Source organism: Cyprinus carpio, chromosome A20, assembly GCF_018340385.1.
Source record: "Cyprinus carpio isolate SPL01 chromosome A20, ASM1834038v1, whole genome shotgun sequence".
NCBI lineage: Eukaryota > Metazoa > Chordata > Actinopteri > Cypriniformes > Cyprinidae > Cyprinus > Cyprinus carpio.
In genome coordinates this window covers 23,758,599-23,777,941 of record NC_056591.1, presented here as the reverse complement: position 1 = coordinate 23,777,941, position 19,343 = coordinate 23,758,599, and the positions used below count along the sequence as shown (strand labels likewise).

At 42.4% G+C, this 19,343-nt stretch overlaps 1 protein-coding gene across 1 annotated transcript in view; it reads right to left on the bottom strand.

Moving 5' to 3' along the window:
• Positions 1-18,342, bottom strand: part of LOC109084103 (1-phosphatidylinositol 4,5-bisphosphate phosphodiesterase beta-1-like) — a 77,665-nt gene extending 59,323 nt beyond the window's left edge. Inside the window, exons 1-2 of the mRNA XM_042778188.1 lie at positions 18,007-18,342; positions 12,922-12,999 (exon numbers count right to left, since the gene is read on the bottom strand). Coding sequence (XP_042634122.1) covers positions 12,922-12,999; positions 18,007-18,327 — 399 coding nt within the window. The 5' untranslated portion in view covers positions 18,328-18,342. The remainder of the gene's footprint in view (positions 1-12,921; positions 13,000-18,006) is intronic.
• Between the last annotated feature and the right edge of the window lie 1,001 nt (positions 18,343-19,343).

Sequence of the window (19,343 nt, the reverse complement as noted above, 5' to 3'; positions counted from 1 at the left end):
AAAGGCCACAGGTGAACCGATCTCTTCCAGCCTCTTCCAGAGACCTGCCCTGCACCTTGTTTTGTGAACGGGCCTTTTCTTTTGGAGAGAGAGTACGAGAGACCTGCCAAGTGCTGGTGAGCTGATCTTACCATGACCTTCTCACAGTACAGCCTTGATTCATTGAGCAAAAGTGCAGCGAGCAGGACAGAAAATGAACAAACAGCAAGAAAAAGCCCTGCAGCTGTTCTTTCTCAAAGCTTCTGTTGTTCAGGCACTGCTTGCTTTCAAAATCTCCATTTATCCAATACTTACCAGTCTGTCTAGCTATGCTCAGACTCAGTTCTACTGATCCAAACTACTGATTTCAAATGAAAACTTCCCTACCGGTTGGCTGGATCATCAGTGTGTTGTGTGACGGTTACATTAACAAATGGCTTGACACTCTACGAGACCACAAAGAATCTAAAGGAGGATATTTCTTGGATATTTCCTGTTAATATTCAGCAATATTACTGAATTGACTGTACAGGTACTATTGGACGAGAACTGAATGGAGCTGATGATGATGATGACATCACTGTTTTCTGCAGGGCTGCTTTACAGCTGAACTGCACTACTGTCATAATTCATGATCTTTACACAGTTATTGAATTGAAACGGAATCAACCCTACACTGACCTCAGCTGAACAATGACACCACTGTTTTTTAGAGCTGCTTTTCAGCAGAATTGTTCTCTGAACCATCCATTAATCATTATTTTCCTGTTTATCACCGTGAAGCTGTTCTGAAACAATCTGTATTGTATAAAGCGCTATAGAAATAAAAGTGACTTGACTTGGAAGAAAGGAGGCTACGTTTATTTGATTTTTTTTTGTGTGGGTTATTTTTTCAAGAACTGGCAGTGTTGGGTGGCAGTGAAGGCGTCATACCCTCAGTGTCTCTCGTAGTAAGCACTGACATGTGCACTGTGAAGTTCTCCTTCCTGTCAGCTGCACTTACTTGATGAAAAGGAGGGGAGACATTTCAACTTGGCATAGAGCACATTTCAATTTCAGTAGATTGGCTGAAGATTTACAATTTGGCAGCTGTGATTATGCTGACAAAGGGACTAAGATGCCTGCCAGGTCAATCAGATAAAAGTGCAATGCTGGGCAAAAACAGTGTTTGAACTATTGGTGACTCCGCAGCAGTAGGAGAAATGGTGCTAGAAGAACACATGCTCACCATATCTCAATTGATTCTCTTAGACAGCAATGAGATTAGACTGAGAGTAAAATGAAGACTTTTCTTAACTGGTATAGTCCACCCCAAACTGAAGGTTGTGTCACGATTTTCCCTTATAATGAAAGCATGCAGGTTTGCGTTTCACAACATCAGGTAGATTAGTCCCTTCCTAACAGAGCAGAACCTCTCGTTCAGGCCTCTTTATTTCTAGACCGGACTACTGCAGAGTCCAGCATATGCAAATCAAACCTCTACAAATGATCCAGAAAGAGAGAGGCACAAAATCACTTTCCATAACTTTCTCCTTCACTGTTCCTTACTGATAGAATGATCTTCCAAATCCTATCCGGACAGTTGAATCTCTAATAATATTTGAGAAACAGCTGAAAACTCATCTCTTCTGTGAATATTTAACTGTAAACTGCTGACATAAAACTCTGTATTGCAAGCACTTCTCGTGTTATAACTTCTTTACTGTGAACTGCTCGTTGTAGTCCTCATTTGTAAGTCTTTTTGAATAAAAGCGTCTGCTAAATGAATAAATGTAAACTGTGCTCAGATTTGTCAAGATGCCAATATCTACAATATATGAGCTCGTACTGTACATTCAACATCCAATTATTACTGTTTCATCCACATTAATTGTACCATTTCACCAATGGAATTTTAGGAGAAACATCGGAGATAAAGTTGATACTTAACTTAGAATGACATCCTTGTACCTTTTCTACCTCTTAAGTGGGGCTAGTATCTTAACGCACCCTTACTGTACTAGCGTGCACTCTTTAGGAGTAGATATGGCACAGAGGTGTACAGTGTCATGCTGTTGTACGACTAAAGCCACTACTTCTGCACCTGCATCACTCATAAGAGTAGCATCATAAATGCAGGCTTTGTAATCTTCTTTGTCTAAGACTTGCTGTGTGAAAATCCGTCCTGTTGCGATCCACAGAGTATAGGACCGTGTCACAGCCCTGCAGCCTCATGCAAATGTTTTAGTCAAATGATCAGCTCACTTACAGCCGAGGGGTTGGGAGACATTGACATTCAAAACGCATCACCCACTTCACATTCCTGTTCCACTCTGCAAACAAAATATCACTGTATTTCAACAACAGCTGAGATGTGCTGGCTCTCCTCAATGCGACACGCAGGGGAGAAGCAGAGATAACCGAAGACGAACGGTGTGACTGAAAAACTTTTGGATCCTGGCTCCAGTCGCTTCCTTCCTTTTCTGCTTTCCTGTCTTTTTGAGTGGTTTTTTTCTGATAAGTGAAGAAGAACAGCATGCTGTGCTTCCTCTGTGCTACACATTCAAAGGCCCATCAAGCATTTTTCTGAACTTTTGCTCTCTTTCGTGCTCTCTACATGTACCCTACATTTGTACTGCTATGTGGAAAAAACAGTGAGCTTTTAGATCAACATCACTGTCACAATAGAGACCTTTAGCAAAGTGGTGAAAGCAGCCATCACTGTTTACATACCAGAACACTTGTGTGTGTGTGTGTGTGTGAGAGAGAGAGAGAGAGAGGTTCATTAGAGTTACATTATTCATATTTTGTTTTAATTGCATGCAGCCACAAATTTGCCAACATAAATGTAAAAATATTAGGGCTACCCCCTAATAGTTAACTAACCGTTAGTCGACCAGAAGAGGCTTGGTCGACCAAAACTGTATTAGTCGCTTAGTCACAGAAAAAAGAAAAAAAAAATCCACAGGCGAAGTCACGCAGTCCATGACTAACAGACCGTTAAAGGGATAGTTCACCCAAAAATCAAAATTATGTCATTAATGACTCACCCTCATGTCGTTCCAAACCCGTGAGACCTCCGTTCATCTTCGGAACACAGTATAAGATATTTTAGATTTAGTCCGAGAGCCTTTCTGTCCCTCCATTGAGAATGTATGTACGGTATACTGTCCACATCCAGAAAGGTAATAAAAAACATCTTCAAAGTAGTCCATGTGACATCAGAGGGTCAGTTAGAATTTTTTGAAGCATCGAAAATACATTTTGGTCCAAAAATATCAAAAACTACGACTTTATTCAGCATTGACTTCTCTCCCGGGTCTGTTATGAGCGCGTTCACAGCACATCCGGTTCGCGAACGAATCACTCGATGTTACCGGATCTTCTTGAACCAGTTCACCAAATCGAACTGAATCGTTTGAAACGGTTCGTGTCAACAATAAGCATTAATCCACAAATGACTTAAGCTGTTAACTTTTTTAACATGGCTGACACTCCCTCTGAGTTCAAATAAACCAATATCCCGGAGTAATTCATTTACTCAAATAGTACAATGACTGAACCGAGCCAGATAACGAACGAAACATTGACTCGTTCTCGAGTCAAGAACCGTTTCTGTCGGACGCGTCCGATTCGAGAACCGAGGAGCTGATGATACTGCGCATGCGTGAAGCAGACTGACACACAGCGTGTCTGAACCGAACTGGTTCTTTTGGTGATTGATTCTGAACTGATTCTGTGCTAATGTTATGAGCGCGGTGTAAACCGAAGGCTTGAATCAAGGGCAATCATCGCCAATGAAGTCATTACGTCGAGCGCAAAAAAGAACTGGTGAAACCGTTTTCGGGGCACCCGGTTTATTGAATCAAACTGTCCGAAAGAACCGGTTCGCGGTAGAAGAACAGAACTTCCCCATCACTACCGTGATCCCGAAAACCGATGCAACCGGTTGTTTTACTCGAGAACGAGTCAATGTTTCGTTCGTTATCTGGCTCGGTTCAGTCAGTGTACTGTTTTGAGTAAAGGAATTACTCACTCAGAGGGAGTTGGCCATGTTAAAAAAGTTAACAGCTTAAATTTGTGGATTAATGCTTATTGTTGAAACCGTTTCAAACGATTCAGTTCGATTCTGGTGAACTGGTTTCAAGAAGATCCGGTTACATTCGAGTTGATTCGTTCGCAAACCGGATGTGCTGTGAACGCGCTCATAACAGACCGGGAGAGAAGTCAATGCTGAAAAAAGTCGTAGTTTTGATATTTTTGGACCAAAATGTATTTTCGATGCTTCAAAAAATTCTAACGGACCCTCTGATGTCACATGGACTACTTTGAAGATGTTTTTATTACCTTCAGGACAGTATACCGTACATACATTCTCAATGGAGGACAGAAAGCTGTTGGACTAAATCTAAAATATCTTATACTGTGTTCCGAAGATGAACGGAGGTCTCACGGGTTTGGAACGACATGAGGGTGAGTCATTAATGACATAATTTTGATTTTTGGGTGAACTATCCCTTTAACGGCTGGTGTTTCACGAGTTCACGCTTACATATAATTAGCTGAAGTATGATAATGCATATTTGGCGTGCTGTCCAGGGAAGGGCTCCCAGCTCGGGAATAGCCCGAACCTAGCATACCCACCTTGCCGTATAATTGTAAAATGAACTCAAAGTGAGGAGATGGGGTGGAGGAGGGATGCTGATAAAGCGTCAATGGATAGAGTCAACTGTATTTATACTATGGTGTCGATTAACTTGATTGTGTGCCACTGATGTTGATTAGGCTAAGTATCTGACATGCTCCTCCTGAACCTTGTTCACTAGCTAGGACCACGCCACAAACAAGCTATGAAACTGTTAGTTGAACAGGGAGTTGGGGAAGAGTAGAAAGAGGATGAAGGGGTCGAGGGAATGGGATGATGGTCAGGTTGATCAGGGCATCTAGAATTGAAGGCTCAGAGAGACTCAGGGTGGGGGTACCATCTCTAGCATATATTTAGGCTAGCCCCCCCCCCCCCGATACAACCTGATAGAAACATAATGTGGGATAAGGTTAGCTAAATGGATGAGAAAGGGAGGGAAGGGTGGGTTCGAGAGAACTAGACTAGCAGTATGGTATGAGGTGGCCCGATATATATGGAGGTTTCAGGAAGTCTGGTGATGTTTGGGGCGTGCCCCTGCTCCTGAACATCTGTTAACCAATTAACTCCATTTCACTAGCTAGGACCATGCCACAAACAAGCTATGAAACTGTTAGTTGAACAGGGAGTTGGGGAAGAGAAGAAAGAGGATGAAGGGGTTGAGGGAATGGGATGATGGTCAGGTTGATCAGGGCATCTAGAATTAATGGCTCAGAGAGACTCAAGGTGTGGGGATACCGTCTCTAGCATATATTTAGGCCAGACAATTAGGACCCCCAAAGTTGGGAAGAGCTGATCGTGAAGATAAGCGTGAGCTCGGAATGCCTGATCATACGGAGAGGATGCGGAGGCTGAATAGTTCAGGCGTTAGATGGTTAACGCAGGTTCTTGTTTTCGTCAGCCTTTATTAGTAAGAATGTGTGAGAATGAAAGTGAAAGTGAAAGTGACGTAACATAGAGCCAAGTATGGTGACCCATACTCGGAATTCGTGCTCTGCTTTTAACCCATCCAAAGTGCACGCACACAGCAGTGAATACACACACACCGTGAACACACACCCGGAGCAATGAACACACACACACCCGGAACAGTGAACACACACACACACCGTGAACAAACACCCGGAGCAGTGGGCAGCCATTTATGCTGCGGCACCCGGGGAGCAGTTGGGGGTTCGGTGCCTTGTTCAAGGGCACCTCAGTCATGGTATTGAAGGTGGAGAGAGCGCTGTACATTCACTCCCCCCACCTACAATTCCTGCCGGCCCGAGACTCGAACTCACAACCCTTGGGTTGCAAGTCCAACACTCTGACCGTTAGGCCACGACTTCCCCCATGAATGAGAGAAGCTGGGCAATCGTAGCCAGTGGTTATTCATAGGAGTAGTTGATCCCTGACAAGTAGGTTTAGAAATGCATGTGGGGATCTTAGGAAGGAATGAGCGTAAGATATTAAGTTGTGAATGGACGGCGGGTCGGTTGATGGGAAAGGAAGCTTTGAGACAGTTCCAGCCGGAGAGGTATTCTGGAGATCATGCTTGGAGCCAAGCAATTAAGAATGGCTTCTTGGGAAGCATGTTTGGTGTTTGATCTGTGGTATGACTGGCGAGGGACGCATGTTTATTCTGGAGCCAAGTCTAACTTCTGGAAATGGGAAATGAGACGAAGAGTCGGTTACGAGATTGAGGAGTCCTGGTATATGAGTCGCTTGGAGGAGGAATTGTTGTTGAGTAGAGATTAAGTGGGCCTATGCATGAATTGCATAACTGCCAAACATAATCATCCCTTGTTTATAGTTTCAACTTCTGCTGCATTGTCTGAGCGGATGAGTAGATTCAGACCATTCAACCCCCCAAAGGATGGCTATTACCATGGGATATGTTTTATTATGCTCTGTAGACTGCTCTTGACTGTGGATTGTGGGAACTGAATTCCAGAGGCTGTTCAGAATCAACCCAGCAGCCACCATATTAACTGCTGAAGTCTATTTAGGGTGTTGCATCAGTGTACAGTTGGATGCAGCTGGGATGAAAGATGTAGATATTATGTAACAAAATGTTGTTCCATGATGAGAGGTGTTGTTGCTGGAGGCACATTTCCATTGCGTGCTTATCTAATGTGACTCTGTCGTAGGGGAAGGGATGGTTTCTGCTTTTGACAAAATGTCTGACGCGAAGGATTTCCTTTGAGGTATTATCTGGATGGCATTGTTAAGGTGGCCTAGAAGTCCTGGTAGCTGACGCTTAGTACATCTGTCTAGCTCAGATGAAGTGTGAGGCTTTGAGGTTTCTACTCTGATAATGGAAGGCAGAGTTCAGTGAAAACATAGATTGGTGTGGATATCCTTATTATGGTGGTGCAGATGAAGGTGCAACTATCTGAAGTCTTCGAGGAGGTGAAGAACGTAAGGAGTCTGTGGTTGTTAGTAAGAGTCCATTGTAGCTTCGGAAAGAGAGTCTAACATCCTAGGGCTGCTTCTGCAATTGAATGTGGCTCACGGTGAATTAATGGCACCTTCCCAGAAGCCTCACTGGATTCTTGATGGATAGGCAAGACTTGGCATTAGTGGTATCGGCTTTGGCCAGCCAAGCTCCGTGGCTTGCTAATGAATGAATATTCTGGGGTTGTGATGATACTGTTAATGGTTGGAATGCGAGTGTCGTGGAGAGAAGATAAGTTTATTTAATTCAACCTCTTCTGCTAGTGGCCTGTCAACTATATCAGGTTCTTGATAGGAGTGTGGAGGTGCTTTGCAAGTCTGCTGGTGTCGTAGGGTTATGAGAGCAGGAGTTTCTCGCATGGGCTCCGTCACAGAACGTGCAGGTGTGAAGGTGCCTGCAGTTAGCTGAGAGGCAGCCCTGAAAATGGCTAAAAGATGGGTGGAAGAATGGATGTTGGGATGAAAGGATGTCTTTGAGTGGGGGAGGGGGTCGAGGATGAGAGGATATAGGAGGGGGGAGGAGGTAGAGGGAGGTAGGGAGAGAGTACGATTGGGAGTTATAGAGAGGGAAGAATAAGAAGCTATTGAGTAATATATTTTAATTTAATGCCAGATCAACATCTTATGCTATTTCCATGGCAAACAATTAAAATACCAAGTATAGCAAATGCAATAAAACCTCTTAAATTCTAAAACTTTCTAAATAGCTATTGAGAATTATTAGAGATGCGAGGGCCGTATTGCTGTAAATGGCTGAAGGAAGGGTGGAAGAAGGAATGTTGGGATGAAAGGATGTTTGTGAGTGGGGTGTGTTGCAAGATGCAGGGAGGGAGGGAGAAGGGAGGGAGGAAGGGAGGGAGAATCGATAGAAGTTTTGGAAATAGAATTGGAGGTTGAAGGAGACTGGCTGGTCTGTGTGAGCAAACACTATAGAATATGCATTGCTCAATAAGGTCGCTCAATCGCAGGAAGCCCCGCCTTCCGAATGAAAGAGCCGATCAGTCGGCGTGTCACTGCAGCTGCCATTAGAAGCGTCCCGGTTGTTATAGAAACAGTCAGCGGTCTTAGACATGCGCTTAGGACTGTGCATGCGCACTGACTGATCTAGCCTGAATAAGTAAGCGGTGCTGTTGTTAGCTGCAGGCTCGTCCACCTGAGGCGCTGCCGTGGTGGTGCGGTTAGCTGCGGGCTCGTCCGCCTGAGACGCCGCCTTGGTGGTACTGTTGTTAGCTGTGGGATCGTCCGCCTGGGGATCGTCCGTGGTGGTGCGGTTAGCTGCGTGCTCGTCCACCTGAGGCGCTGCCGTGGTGGTGCGGTTAGCTGCGGGCTCGTCCGCCTGAGGTGCTGAGCTGCGTGCTCCGCCTGAGGCACCTGCGTGGTGGTGCGGCTAGTGCGGATCATCCACCTGAGGCGCTACCGTGGTGGTGCGTGGATTGTCCGCCTCCGTGGTGGTGCGGTTAGCTGCGGGCTCGTCCGCCTGAGGCGCTACTGTGGTGGTGCTGTTGTTAGCTGTGGGATCGTCCGCCTGAGGCGCTGCCGTGGTGGTGCTGCCATGGTGGTGCTGTTGTTAGCTGCGGACTCGTCCATCTGAGGCGCTGCCGTGGTGGTGCGGTTAGCTGCGGGCTCGTCCACCTGAGGCGCTGCCGTGGTGGTGTGGTTAGCTGTCTGAGGCGCTGCCGTGGTGGTGCGGTTAGCTGCGGCTGCTGAGGCACTGCCGTGGTGGTGCGTTGTTAGCTGCTCGCTCATCTGAGGCGCCTGGTGGTGCGTTTAGGAAGGGTGCTCGAAGGCGCTGGATGTGGTGGGATGAAAGAATGGGTTTGTGAGTGCCGGGGTGTGTTGCAAGATGCAGAGGAGGGAGGGGGAGAATGATGTTATGAAAGATGTTTTTGGAAATATAATGCAGGGAGGGAGGTTGAGAAGAGACCGATTTGGGTCTGCGGGGAGAATGAATAGAAGATTTGGAAATATAATATGTGGCACTCCTTTAGTTTTTTGAATGGGGGAAAAAATGCAACCCTCAATATGGCCGCTCAATCGCAGGAAGCCCCGCTTCCGAATGAAAGAGCTAATCGCTAATATGAAAAGTGAGCGCGTCACTGCAGCTGCTGTTAGAAGCCTCAGTTGCTATAGAAACAGTCAGTGGTCTGAGACGTGTGCTTAGGACTGCGCATGTGCACTGACTGAACTAGCCTGAATAATTAAGCTTTTAATAACGCTATTTGAGCAAAAGTAACAACATTTATGACACAGTTGTTGTCATATTTGAAATCAACAAAGAAATCTGACATTTAATCGTAAGCTTAGTGAACAGTTTTGGAGAATTTGAGGTTTCCCCATACAAAGAGATAGGAGTTGCTCTTGCATGCCTAAGAGGCGTTTCATTCAAAGATGGCCGCTGAGTGCCATGACTTGTCTTAAAAGGACTTTGCGTGAGGGACAGTGAATGGGCATCTGGAATTTAGAAGTAGCTATAGATAATTATTAGAAAACATGGAGCTGTATTGCGGATTGTTTGTTTATTTACTTAAGCAATACCAGCATATGTGGCTATATTTCATGGCGAAAATTAGTAAATACATAAATCAATTCGTACACATGTCTGTAATACATACGAGTCAAGGGGGAACAATTTAGAATGTTCAATTTAACCAGCCTGCATGTCTTTGGGCTGTGAGCCGTATTGCTGTAATCAGCTGAAGGGAATGGTATAGGGATGGGTGATATGGGCTTAAAAATGTATCACGATAATTTCTGATATTTACTGCGATTAATGGAACTTAATGGGTAATTTAGGGAATCCTGTTTTTTTAGAGAAAAGTATTATCTTTCCTAGTTTTACCCAAAATAGGGTGTTGTGAGAAGTACACACGGCTATTTTTTTCATACTGGAAGCCGGAGGACGCCCTCGTGCAGAAACTCCACATATGCATAGTAGAAGTAATGCTCCAGGAAATCACTAATATGGACAGAGGTATCCAGTGATCTCTGTAGCTGAATAAAACGCAGATAGAGAAATCTTTACTGAGGAAACCTGAAGACAATAAACATGTGATTGCACAAAATACATGGTCTGTGTTCTTCAAGCAATCTTGGGTATTTTCATAAGAATAAAGTATATTTATAATGCAATGGTAATCGACATAGCCTTTATCACTGTATATAATGCTATAAAATAGTATGATTTCTGCCTTATTCTGTGATACGAAACCACATCTGATCTCAAAAATAAGTTATTTGAAACCTGTTATGAAGTTAATATGGAGAAAAAGCACGTCAATAAATAATATCTTTGTTGGACAACAGGTTTGTAAAAGACTCATAAACTGTATTGCACACGTGCTACTGCAGTACATTTACTCAAGGCTCAGACCGATTTTTGTCGCACTGTACAGTGTTATCCAAACCTGTTTCAGATTGTAGGAGGAGCTGCTCAATTTCATGTTCGCCTTCCTTCACATCACTCCACACAGTCACACACAGAAATGTGTCATCAACTAGACTTTATCGTTATTATCGTGGGAAGACTAATTTTTATCGTGGGGAGAATTTTTACCAGTATATCGCAAACGATAAGATATCGCCCATCCCTAGGAAAGGATGTTTGTGGGTGGAGATTTATGAGCAAACTGAGAGCATAGAGAAGAGAAGAATTTTGGGAGAGATCAGATTGAGCGAGTGCAGGTGTAATTATGTCTTGCCTGCTGCTAGAGGTAGCTGCTGTCTGATGCTTTGGAGGAGAATTCTCGTGACGTCACGTGTGACAGAGAGTGACTCCCTAGGAGTTGCCGGAAGTGCTGAGGGCTCAAAGTTTGTCATGAAAGAAGACGTGCAATAGGAAAGCTGAGGAAGCGTCAGAGAAGCGGCTCATGAGGGGAGCAAAAATTCAGTTTCTGCGTCCACCACGCAAACGACGATGGCGATCTCGGCCCGCAGATCCCACTGATGGAGAGGGTGGAGATCAGGAACAGCTCAGAGTCCTCCCGAGATGAGCCTGGGAATAGACACTCGTGGCCCGGAATGTGCAAGACCGAACGCGACCGCTCGGAAAGAGACTGTGATCGGGATGATGAGAGGTGATCCTCAAGTGTCGCTAGTGACATTGAATCGAACAGAGCACAGTCCAGGCCAGGCGATTCCATCTGTCCTTCGAGAGAACGAGGCTAGCAGTATGGTATGAGGTGGCCCGATATATATGGAGGTTTCAGGAAGTCAGGTGATTGTTTGGGGAGTGCCCCTGCTCCTGAACATCTGTTAACCAATTAACTCCATTTAATAAAACATCATATGTGGTAATATAGGCTAGTTACATCGGCCAGGACATCCAAACACTCGCCTATCATTCATCGACCTCAAATATGGCTTATCATCTAAAAAAGTATTAGCTTTACATAGCCACTCAATCTAATGTTAACCCAGAGAAATATGCGCTGTTTAAGTGTGTGCATGGGGAGTGGAAGCTGAACAGTAGTGCTTCACTGCAGGACAGATAGAGGCGCCAGTGTGCTCACTTGCTCTTAAAATACGCCGTAATTTTTGGTCATACAGATAAGAGTAATGATCTTTTGAATCAGTAAAGATGCTACATTTATTCGTGTGCACTCACAATATGACAAAACATTGTGCTTTTGTAAAATTATGAAAGCAAACAGGACGCGCTTTCTGCCATCTGTCTCTGTGAACTTGAGTGCAAACTCTGTGTATATCTTTGCTTTACAGACATTAAAAATATTTCTAGAAAAATGTCTACTTTCAAATGAACCAAATCAAATGGAAAACAAATATTCTTAGATTATGTAATCCGTGTGAAACATGCATACATAAAGAAAATCTGTCTGGAGCAAACACAGACAAGCAGAGTGATGCAAACATTGAAAAGTCGCAGTGCTGGTGGACTATTAAATCAGCACTCACAGAACCACAACAAAACTAACCGATGTATAAAGGCTAAAATACACTATGTGACTCATCAAATCTGAACTTGCTGACTTTGTGAAAGGCTACAGACAAAAAGGGGGCATGACACACTAAACGACCAAGGATCACACACTGTTCAGATCACAACGGGAGAAAATGGTTAGTGGTGGTAAGTCGTTATAAGTCACATTAAAAAATGTGACCTGCGTCTAAAATCGACTCAAAATATTAATAATATCTGATGTCTGATATCATCATATCATCATGTCTAAAAATCATCATACACAATCTCAATCTCTCCTCATCATACACAATACATTTTTGTGTGTTCTCCAACAGCCCAAAATATGCAGACTAAATCGGACTTTCATCAACTAGTGTTGCCTTAAATTTTCTATTAGTGGTATATCTATATAATACTGCATATTTACAGAATCGTTTTTGGAATGCATAATTACAAGGGTGAGTAGTGATTACATTTTATCTCCAAAAGACCTTAATATTGTAAGAAAATCAGCCCTTCCTCAAACCTCAATACTTTCCCAAAAATGGCATTGCAGTGATTTTTTGAGCATTTGTACAGTGGAAGAAAATCGCAAGTAGTCGCAGTAGACCCACAACCTTCTGTCCTGAAAGACAAATACTCATGTTCTTCTTGTGTTACATTCATCAGAAGACAGCAACCCTCCAGTTCTCCTTCCTAGCCAGTTTACAAGCATGTCTAATTAAATCAATCTAAACTGTCAAAAAATCAGCTGCTATCATATTTTTACAAAGCACTAAGTTTAGAGGAGAAAATGACATGCATTAATTAATAGCAAACCACTGAGTAAGAGACACTCAATATTATTGATCGGCAGTAGTTTTTCTGTCGTCTATAATGCAGGACAGAGTTTGCTACAGAACACTCACTGAGGCATTTGGAAAAGAGAGACATTTCCCTCCACTTGAAAAAAGACACTGATTACCTTATTCTGATCGGTCCAGTACAGGAAGTAGCCCCGCTGGTCAATGCGCAACGTCACGGGTGTAACTGTGGTACAGTCCTACAAAATCACAAGAGAACAACAAACCAAATCACCTCAGTGTCATCACAGCACAAGGGTTAGTTTTATGACAGTCAACGTAATGAATACTAATCTAATGTATTATGTGACTTAGGGATGCACCGACTCTTCGGCTACCGATGCTATCGGCCGATAATGGCATTGGGAAATTTGATCGGCGGTCTCTCACAAAGCACCTGCTATGAAAGGTTTGGCATGACATGCAGTGGCACTGTCTCAATCTCTGTCCGGCATGGGTAAAATAATTATAATGCTGAAGGAGAGTTACAATTCATGTTTCTTTATTAAATAACTTACACAGTAATTTGACAACTTTCTGTGAGACGTAATTTCACAAACAGCGTGAGTGAATCCCTGTGCGCTCTCTCTCTCTTTCCCTCTTAAAATGTGCAAATGACTTCGAATCAGCACATCGCGTCTGCACTATAAACTGAGGGTCTGGTGTGAGCCGTCAAGCACAGAAAGAAATGAGCAGTTCGTGTGTCATATAAACCTCAGGACAACTTTACATAGCAGCTGCAGATATTACTGGAGCTCTATAAAAAGACCCACACGCCTTTGTTCTGTGGGATTTGTAGCACCTAAACTTCAGCAGGGGCCGATAACGCATGCAGAGATTCAACACGCATCAGTGCTTTTATTATGGAGTCCAAAACACCACATCTGTGAGCAGTACACACTGAGAAGAGATAAACATAACCTAGGTCACACACCAGAGGTTTTACGAGAGTGTCCAATCATATATAGTCAACAGCTTGTCTGACTGGTTCCTGTTTCTAAATGATTTATTGCTGGGAGGCTTTTGGATGCAGGTTCTACCAACGAATGACAAACACTGGCCAAGAATGCTGGTACTGACATGCTGCTTGTGTTACAGGTAATAGAGCACATTTTAAATCACTTTATTCGTGTCGTTCACTGAAACAAAACCAGCCCAGCTCCTTTCAAGTGGTAGATGGTGACAGACATATTCCTAGAGAAAGTTTCTATTTGCTCCCCATTTAATCTCATTATTGTCTGGGAGAAACAATTGAGATACTGAGGAGATCTTCTTTCCATTGGGTTCCTGCAGTTACGGATCCTCGTGTTAGTCACAGCGATTTAAAGGCAGACAGCAAATACACCAGCAGACCTGAGGTGGAGGCGTCTGAGTGAGTGCTGCAAACAGGGAAAATCAATCTCTTGGCTGGAGAAATGAGCTTTGGGTATTCTGATGGCTTTTTGTTACTGCAAATACATTGAATAAGCAAAGTTCAAGAGACATTTTCTGCACGATGGCAACATCTTTGGCTCAAGGCATGGAGAAGACGAGGCAGTTTAATAACAACCATAATGTCTTTTACATGTAACAAGTAAGCCAGTGATGTTTTAACTTAGTATTTCCTGCAAAACAGTGAGACAAACACACACACATATAATTTAAATTTTTCATAATGGGCAGATTACATTATATATTGTAAATAAAAAAAGGTTATTTTATTGGCAATTAAATAACAAAGATTTCTATATATTTTTTGTTTTGTTTTGTTAATTTAGTGAATTAAATACTTTACAACTGAAAACATGAGTAGCCTCATTTGATTATTTTCTTCACAGACTATGTTAATCTCGATGGACTCACAGCAAAAGATCAGAATATTCATATAAAATAAACGCATCAGGTTCACATTAAAAAACATGTGATAAACATTTTTTTTCAACATTTATTTCTGTAGCACTTTATAATATACTGATTGTGTCAAAGCAGCTTTACGGTGTCAAACAGGAAAAATGTGCTGATAATGCAAAAGGACAGTAGAAAACAGTCAGATTTTCAGTTAAAGTCAGTCCATTGTTGATTCAGTGATTCATCATCCAGTTCAGTTCAGTTCTCTTCCAATAGTATCTGTGCAGTCGTCAACAATATTGCCACAAATGAAGTGTCCCCAACTAAGCAAGCCAGAGGAAACAAAACTCCATCAGTGACAGAATGGAGAAAAAACCTTGGGAGAAACCAGGCTCAGTCGGGGGCCAGTTCTCCTCTGACCAGAGGAAACCAGCATGGTGTGGTTTAATTCCAGGCTACAACACAGGTCAGACTGAGCAGAGGACTCATTTCAAAATTAAAGATTCAAAAAAGCTAAAGTTATATTAGAAAACAGAGAGTTCAGGCTCTGATTCTGATCAGATGAGACACACATGAAGCTGATAACCACACACCTGTGATTCACATCAGATCAACTGTAGATTAAAACATAAGTGAATTTGTGACTGTAAACAACCAAACGCCACCAGGCCAAACTGGTCTGAGCAGTCTGATTGACTCTCACATATCAATAACAAAGAAGTCCTGGCCAATATATCCACCATGCAAAATGTCTTGACATGTTTTTTCAGTCGTGCATAGCGACCAGCCCTACTTAGATGCAATGTGACATTTCGGTGATCACTAAATCTCTAGTAGTTGTTTTCTGACAGACTGGCATGGCAAGTAAGATGATGTGTACTGATGGACTAATAGGCCTACTGATAAAAAAAAAAAAACTGTGCACAACAGTAAGTGCAATCAAATGATTCTGCTGAAAAACTCTGGGCTTCAAAAGCCTCTTCCAGCAAACTGCCTTACTTTTCAGTTTTACTGAAAGAATGAAAGGGACAAAAGAGGAAGGAGTGCACAGGACAAAAACATGTGAACTGGGGAAACTCAGGAAATTAGCCTGGAATCACACCCAAAACCACCACAAACTGGAAAAAACAGGAGCATCACATGCATCCCTGCTCCTCATGCACATGTTAGAAAGCACGGGCGTCACTGGAGGAGATTGGAGAAAGCGATCCGCTACTTCAAGACTGCATAATTTATCAGCTCCAAAAGCTGTTTTGGAGCATTTTGTATATTTAATTTCTTTTTGTTTATAAAACTAAGATCAGATAAAAAGACACTGGAAATCTACATGATATGAAGAATGGGAGACAAAAATATGTCTCTGGTCGCTAATATTAGATTCTATTCTGCACCTACTTAAAACGGTAATTTAGAAGATTCACACTCAATTTTAAATGCATTTGTCACTCTCAAACATGTCTCATAAAAATGCATACCTCTGGGTACTTTTCTGCAACACCGTTTTTACATACCTTACTGCACATTTCGCTGCAGTTACAAAGAGAGATGTCCACTGAGTGGTGCTCAAACACGGGTTCAATACGTGAACCCTGGCACGTTTTTATTATGTTGATATAGGTACGTATTGCTGTGTTTTTATTACGTTGTTTCAGGTACGTATTGCGGTGGTTCCGAATTCAAATATCTGGGGACTGTCGCTAAAATTTAATGCTCTATCGTGTTGGAAATATGCCCTACACCAAACCCAACCTTAAACCTACCCAATAGTGTTAACAAATGCAAAACTGATATATTTTATTTTGGTTTCTCTTTGACTGCAAGATTTACGAACGAATGACTAGTCAGTTACTCAGTTATTTGAAGGATCTGAGGGAAGCCCAGTATAATTAATCTGGTTTTGGGTTCATCTGACTCTAATCAGATTACAGTACCAACCTCTGTAATTACATTTTATTTAGCTGCCTTTATATCAGGAAGAGGCTCGCTGACAAGATAATCATGAAATGTCCTTGAGTCCCAAAAGTTTAAAAAACCCTACAACTTGCTGACCTCACTAACTAGATGATTATTGGATGAGTGATCAACTAGTCAACCATCATGCCACACAGCTTCTCTTGACTAAGATTTAACTGGGGCAGTTTATGACAGTCTAAGATCAAAGTTCCAGCATCACCAAAGAGGAGGCATTACCATCAGCAATGATGATCATAAACAATCTGTCTGTTGGTTCAATACATGCAGGTGTTTTACCAAACCACTCATTCATTCATTTCTGCAGTTCATGGGTTGGGCACGGTGGATATTAAAGAACACTCCTGAAGTGCAGCATTGCTAGAGATGTTCAGATAAACCTGATAATGCTCGACTGGAGAGAAGTGGCTTCTGACAGGAAAAATAGAAATCCTATTTCTCTCCTAAAGAAAGTCTCATCAGAAGCCGTAATGCTACAGTCATCTTTATGCCAAGCACAACATAGTTTAACTGAGGCTTGGAATTATTAATAATATACAGTGATTCTTTCTCACTTACTTATGTGCAGTCATTTTGGAAAGCCAATAATACAAGCACTCTATTTAGAATTTGTGTCAAACTCACATTGCACCCATTGTGAATTTGTGATCTTCAGTTAATGTAGTTATCGCTGTTGTTTAGTTATGTTTGCCCCTCCATGAAGCTCTGTGTCAGCATTTTCTTTTCCTAACACTAATGAAAGCACTTGGACTTGATGACTTTCGCGGATAGCTTTGATCTTTTAAGGCAGGAGAGGCCATGAAAGGGAAGAATATGAGGAAATATGGGAACAAGGAAACATTACAATGAAGATAATCATCAGATATCCAGGATCACCTGCCAGGTGCATATGCTGTCAGCTATGTTTAAAGTTATTAATAAAGGTAATTTGCCTAAACATAACATCAAACAAACATCACTAACAAATGGAAGCAGCTATTCAAATATGACTTGACAACATGCCCCTATTGTGCAATATAACAGATCAAGATGATGATGAATACATTTGTTTGAAATACATATTTTCTACAAATAAAAAAGTCATCCCACACAATATATTTGCAATAAAAGAGATAATCACCCAAAAAATGTCAACTTTATCATTATTTACTCGATCCAAAACAGTGATTTCTACGATCTCTTTAAGTTTAAAATACTTTTGGGAAACGCTGGAATAAATGTCGTACCCAGCAATCTTCTCATGTTTGGTTTAATAGAAGTCAGTCAGTCATACGGGTCTGAACGGCATGATTAAGAATAAATGACGACAGAAGCTTCATTTTGGGGTGATCTATCTTTTTAATGTTTTCCAACAAATTAGGACGATGAAATCTAGGAAACAGACTGAATTTGCCATGCATGTTACTTACATCGTCCCATTTTATGAATTTGTCGCCGGTCCTCAGGCTCTCGGGCACTGAAACGCGCTTGAGCTGGAGCGCGTGAACTCCCGGCTGCGCTCCCGCCATCTGGCAAGTCCGTGTCCGCGCGAGTGTGCTGCCGCCGCCGCCGCTTCTGAAAGGGTCTGAGACGCACTGCTGAGCCGCTGTGAAAGTACTCACTGCTCGTGCGCAGGACTGGTGCGGTTGTGGATTCACTGTTACGCGCACAGAGATCAGATGCGCGCTCTCGTTGTTAACTGTCAGTGCGTTGAGGAGCGTGTCGTGAACAAACCCACACAGAGAAAACATTCAAGATGAAATTCATGACATAGTGTTTCTCTAGACAGTCTTGAAATCAATGAGAGTTCAAATAGAGACTTTTGCTAAAAAAAAAAAAATAATAAACTATTTTCACACACATAGCAGCTCACATAACGGTCTCCCATATGACCGCAGTTCACAGTCATTGACGTATTAACAATGTAAAATTAAACTTCTCATTCCAAGAGCAGATCGCCTGTGCTTTTGTTCTATACTTGCTCTAGAGAAAAACTACACGTGCAGCATTTACTCAGGTCGTCATCATTTTCTATAATCTACCTAGTCTTTGTTCTACACATTAAATTAATAAACACTTTGCTACTTCACCCTTTTGCCTACAATTTAGTATTTACAATGATATTAATGCATCTCCCTTACAGATGACCAGTTACACAGGCCCGTGCACAGGGGGGTGGCCCGGGGGCTAGAGCCACTGCCCCTGTACCCTCATCGGCTGAGGTGACCCTCTCCACACCTGAGCTCAAAGCTGTCTGTTCCCGCTCCGCTAAAGATCCGCGAATCCGCAGCATCACTCACAACCTGTGAGTAGAGTCCACAGTTCCCGGAGCTCGATCAGTAACAGGTAGATGCATTACAATCCACATTACAGTCAGTGGATGATTCGCTGAATTAGTCATTTGGTAGTTTGTTTTTGTATTTCTGTCGGTAAAGTGATAAAATATCTACGTTCTTAGAATTAGAATGTCTAATAAAATTATTATACCCGATCAGATCTAACATAAATAACACAAAATCCACTGTTGTTGGCATTCTTGAAGAGCGAAGGGAGGCTGCTAAAGGCAGTTCAACATTGCAAACATGAATTCAAATGTATTATTTAATATAGATTTATGCTGTAAAATATTAAATTAAATGTCTAATACTTATAGGGGAGAGTGGGGCGAGATTAACCATTTTTTACTTATGTGGTTCTCAAGATATGGGAAAATGACGCAGAAGTACAATCAAAGTATCTATCCTATCCAATCCTATCCTAATGAAAG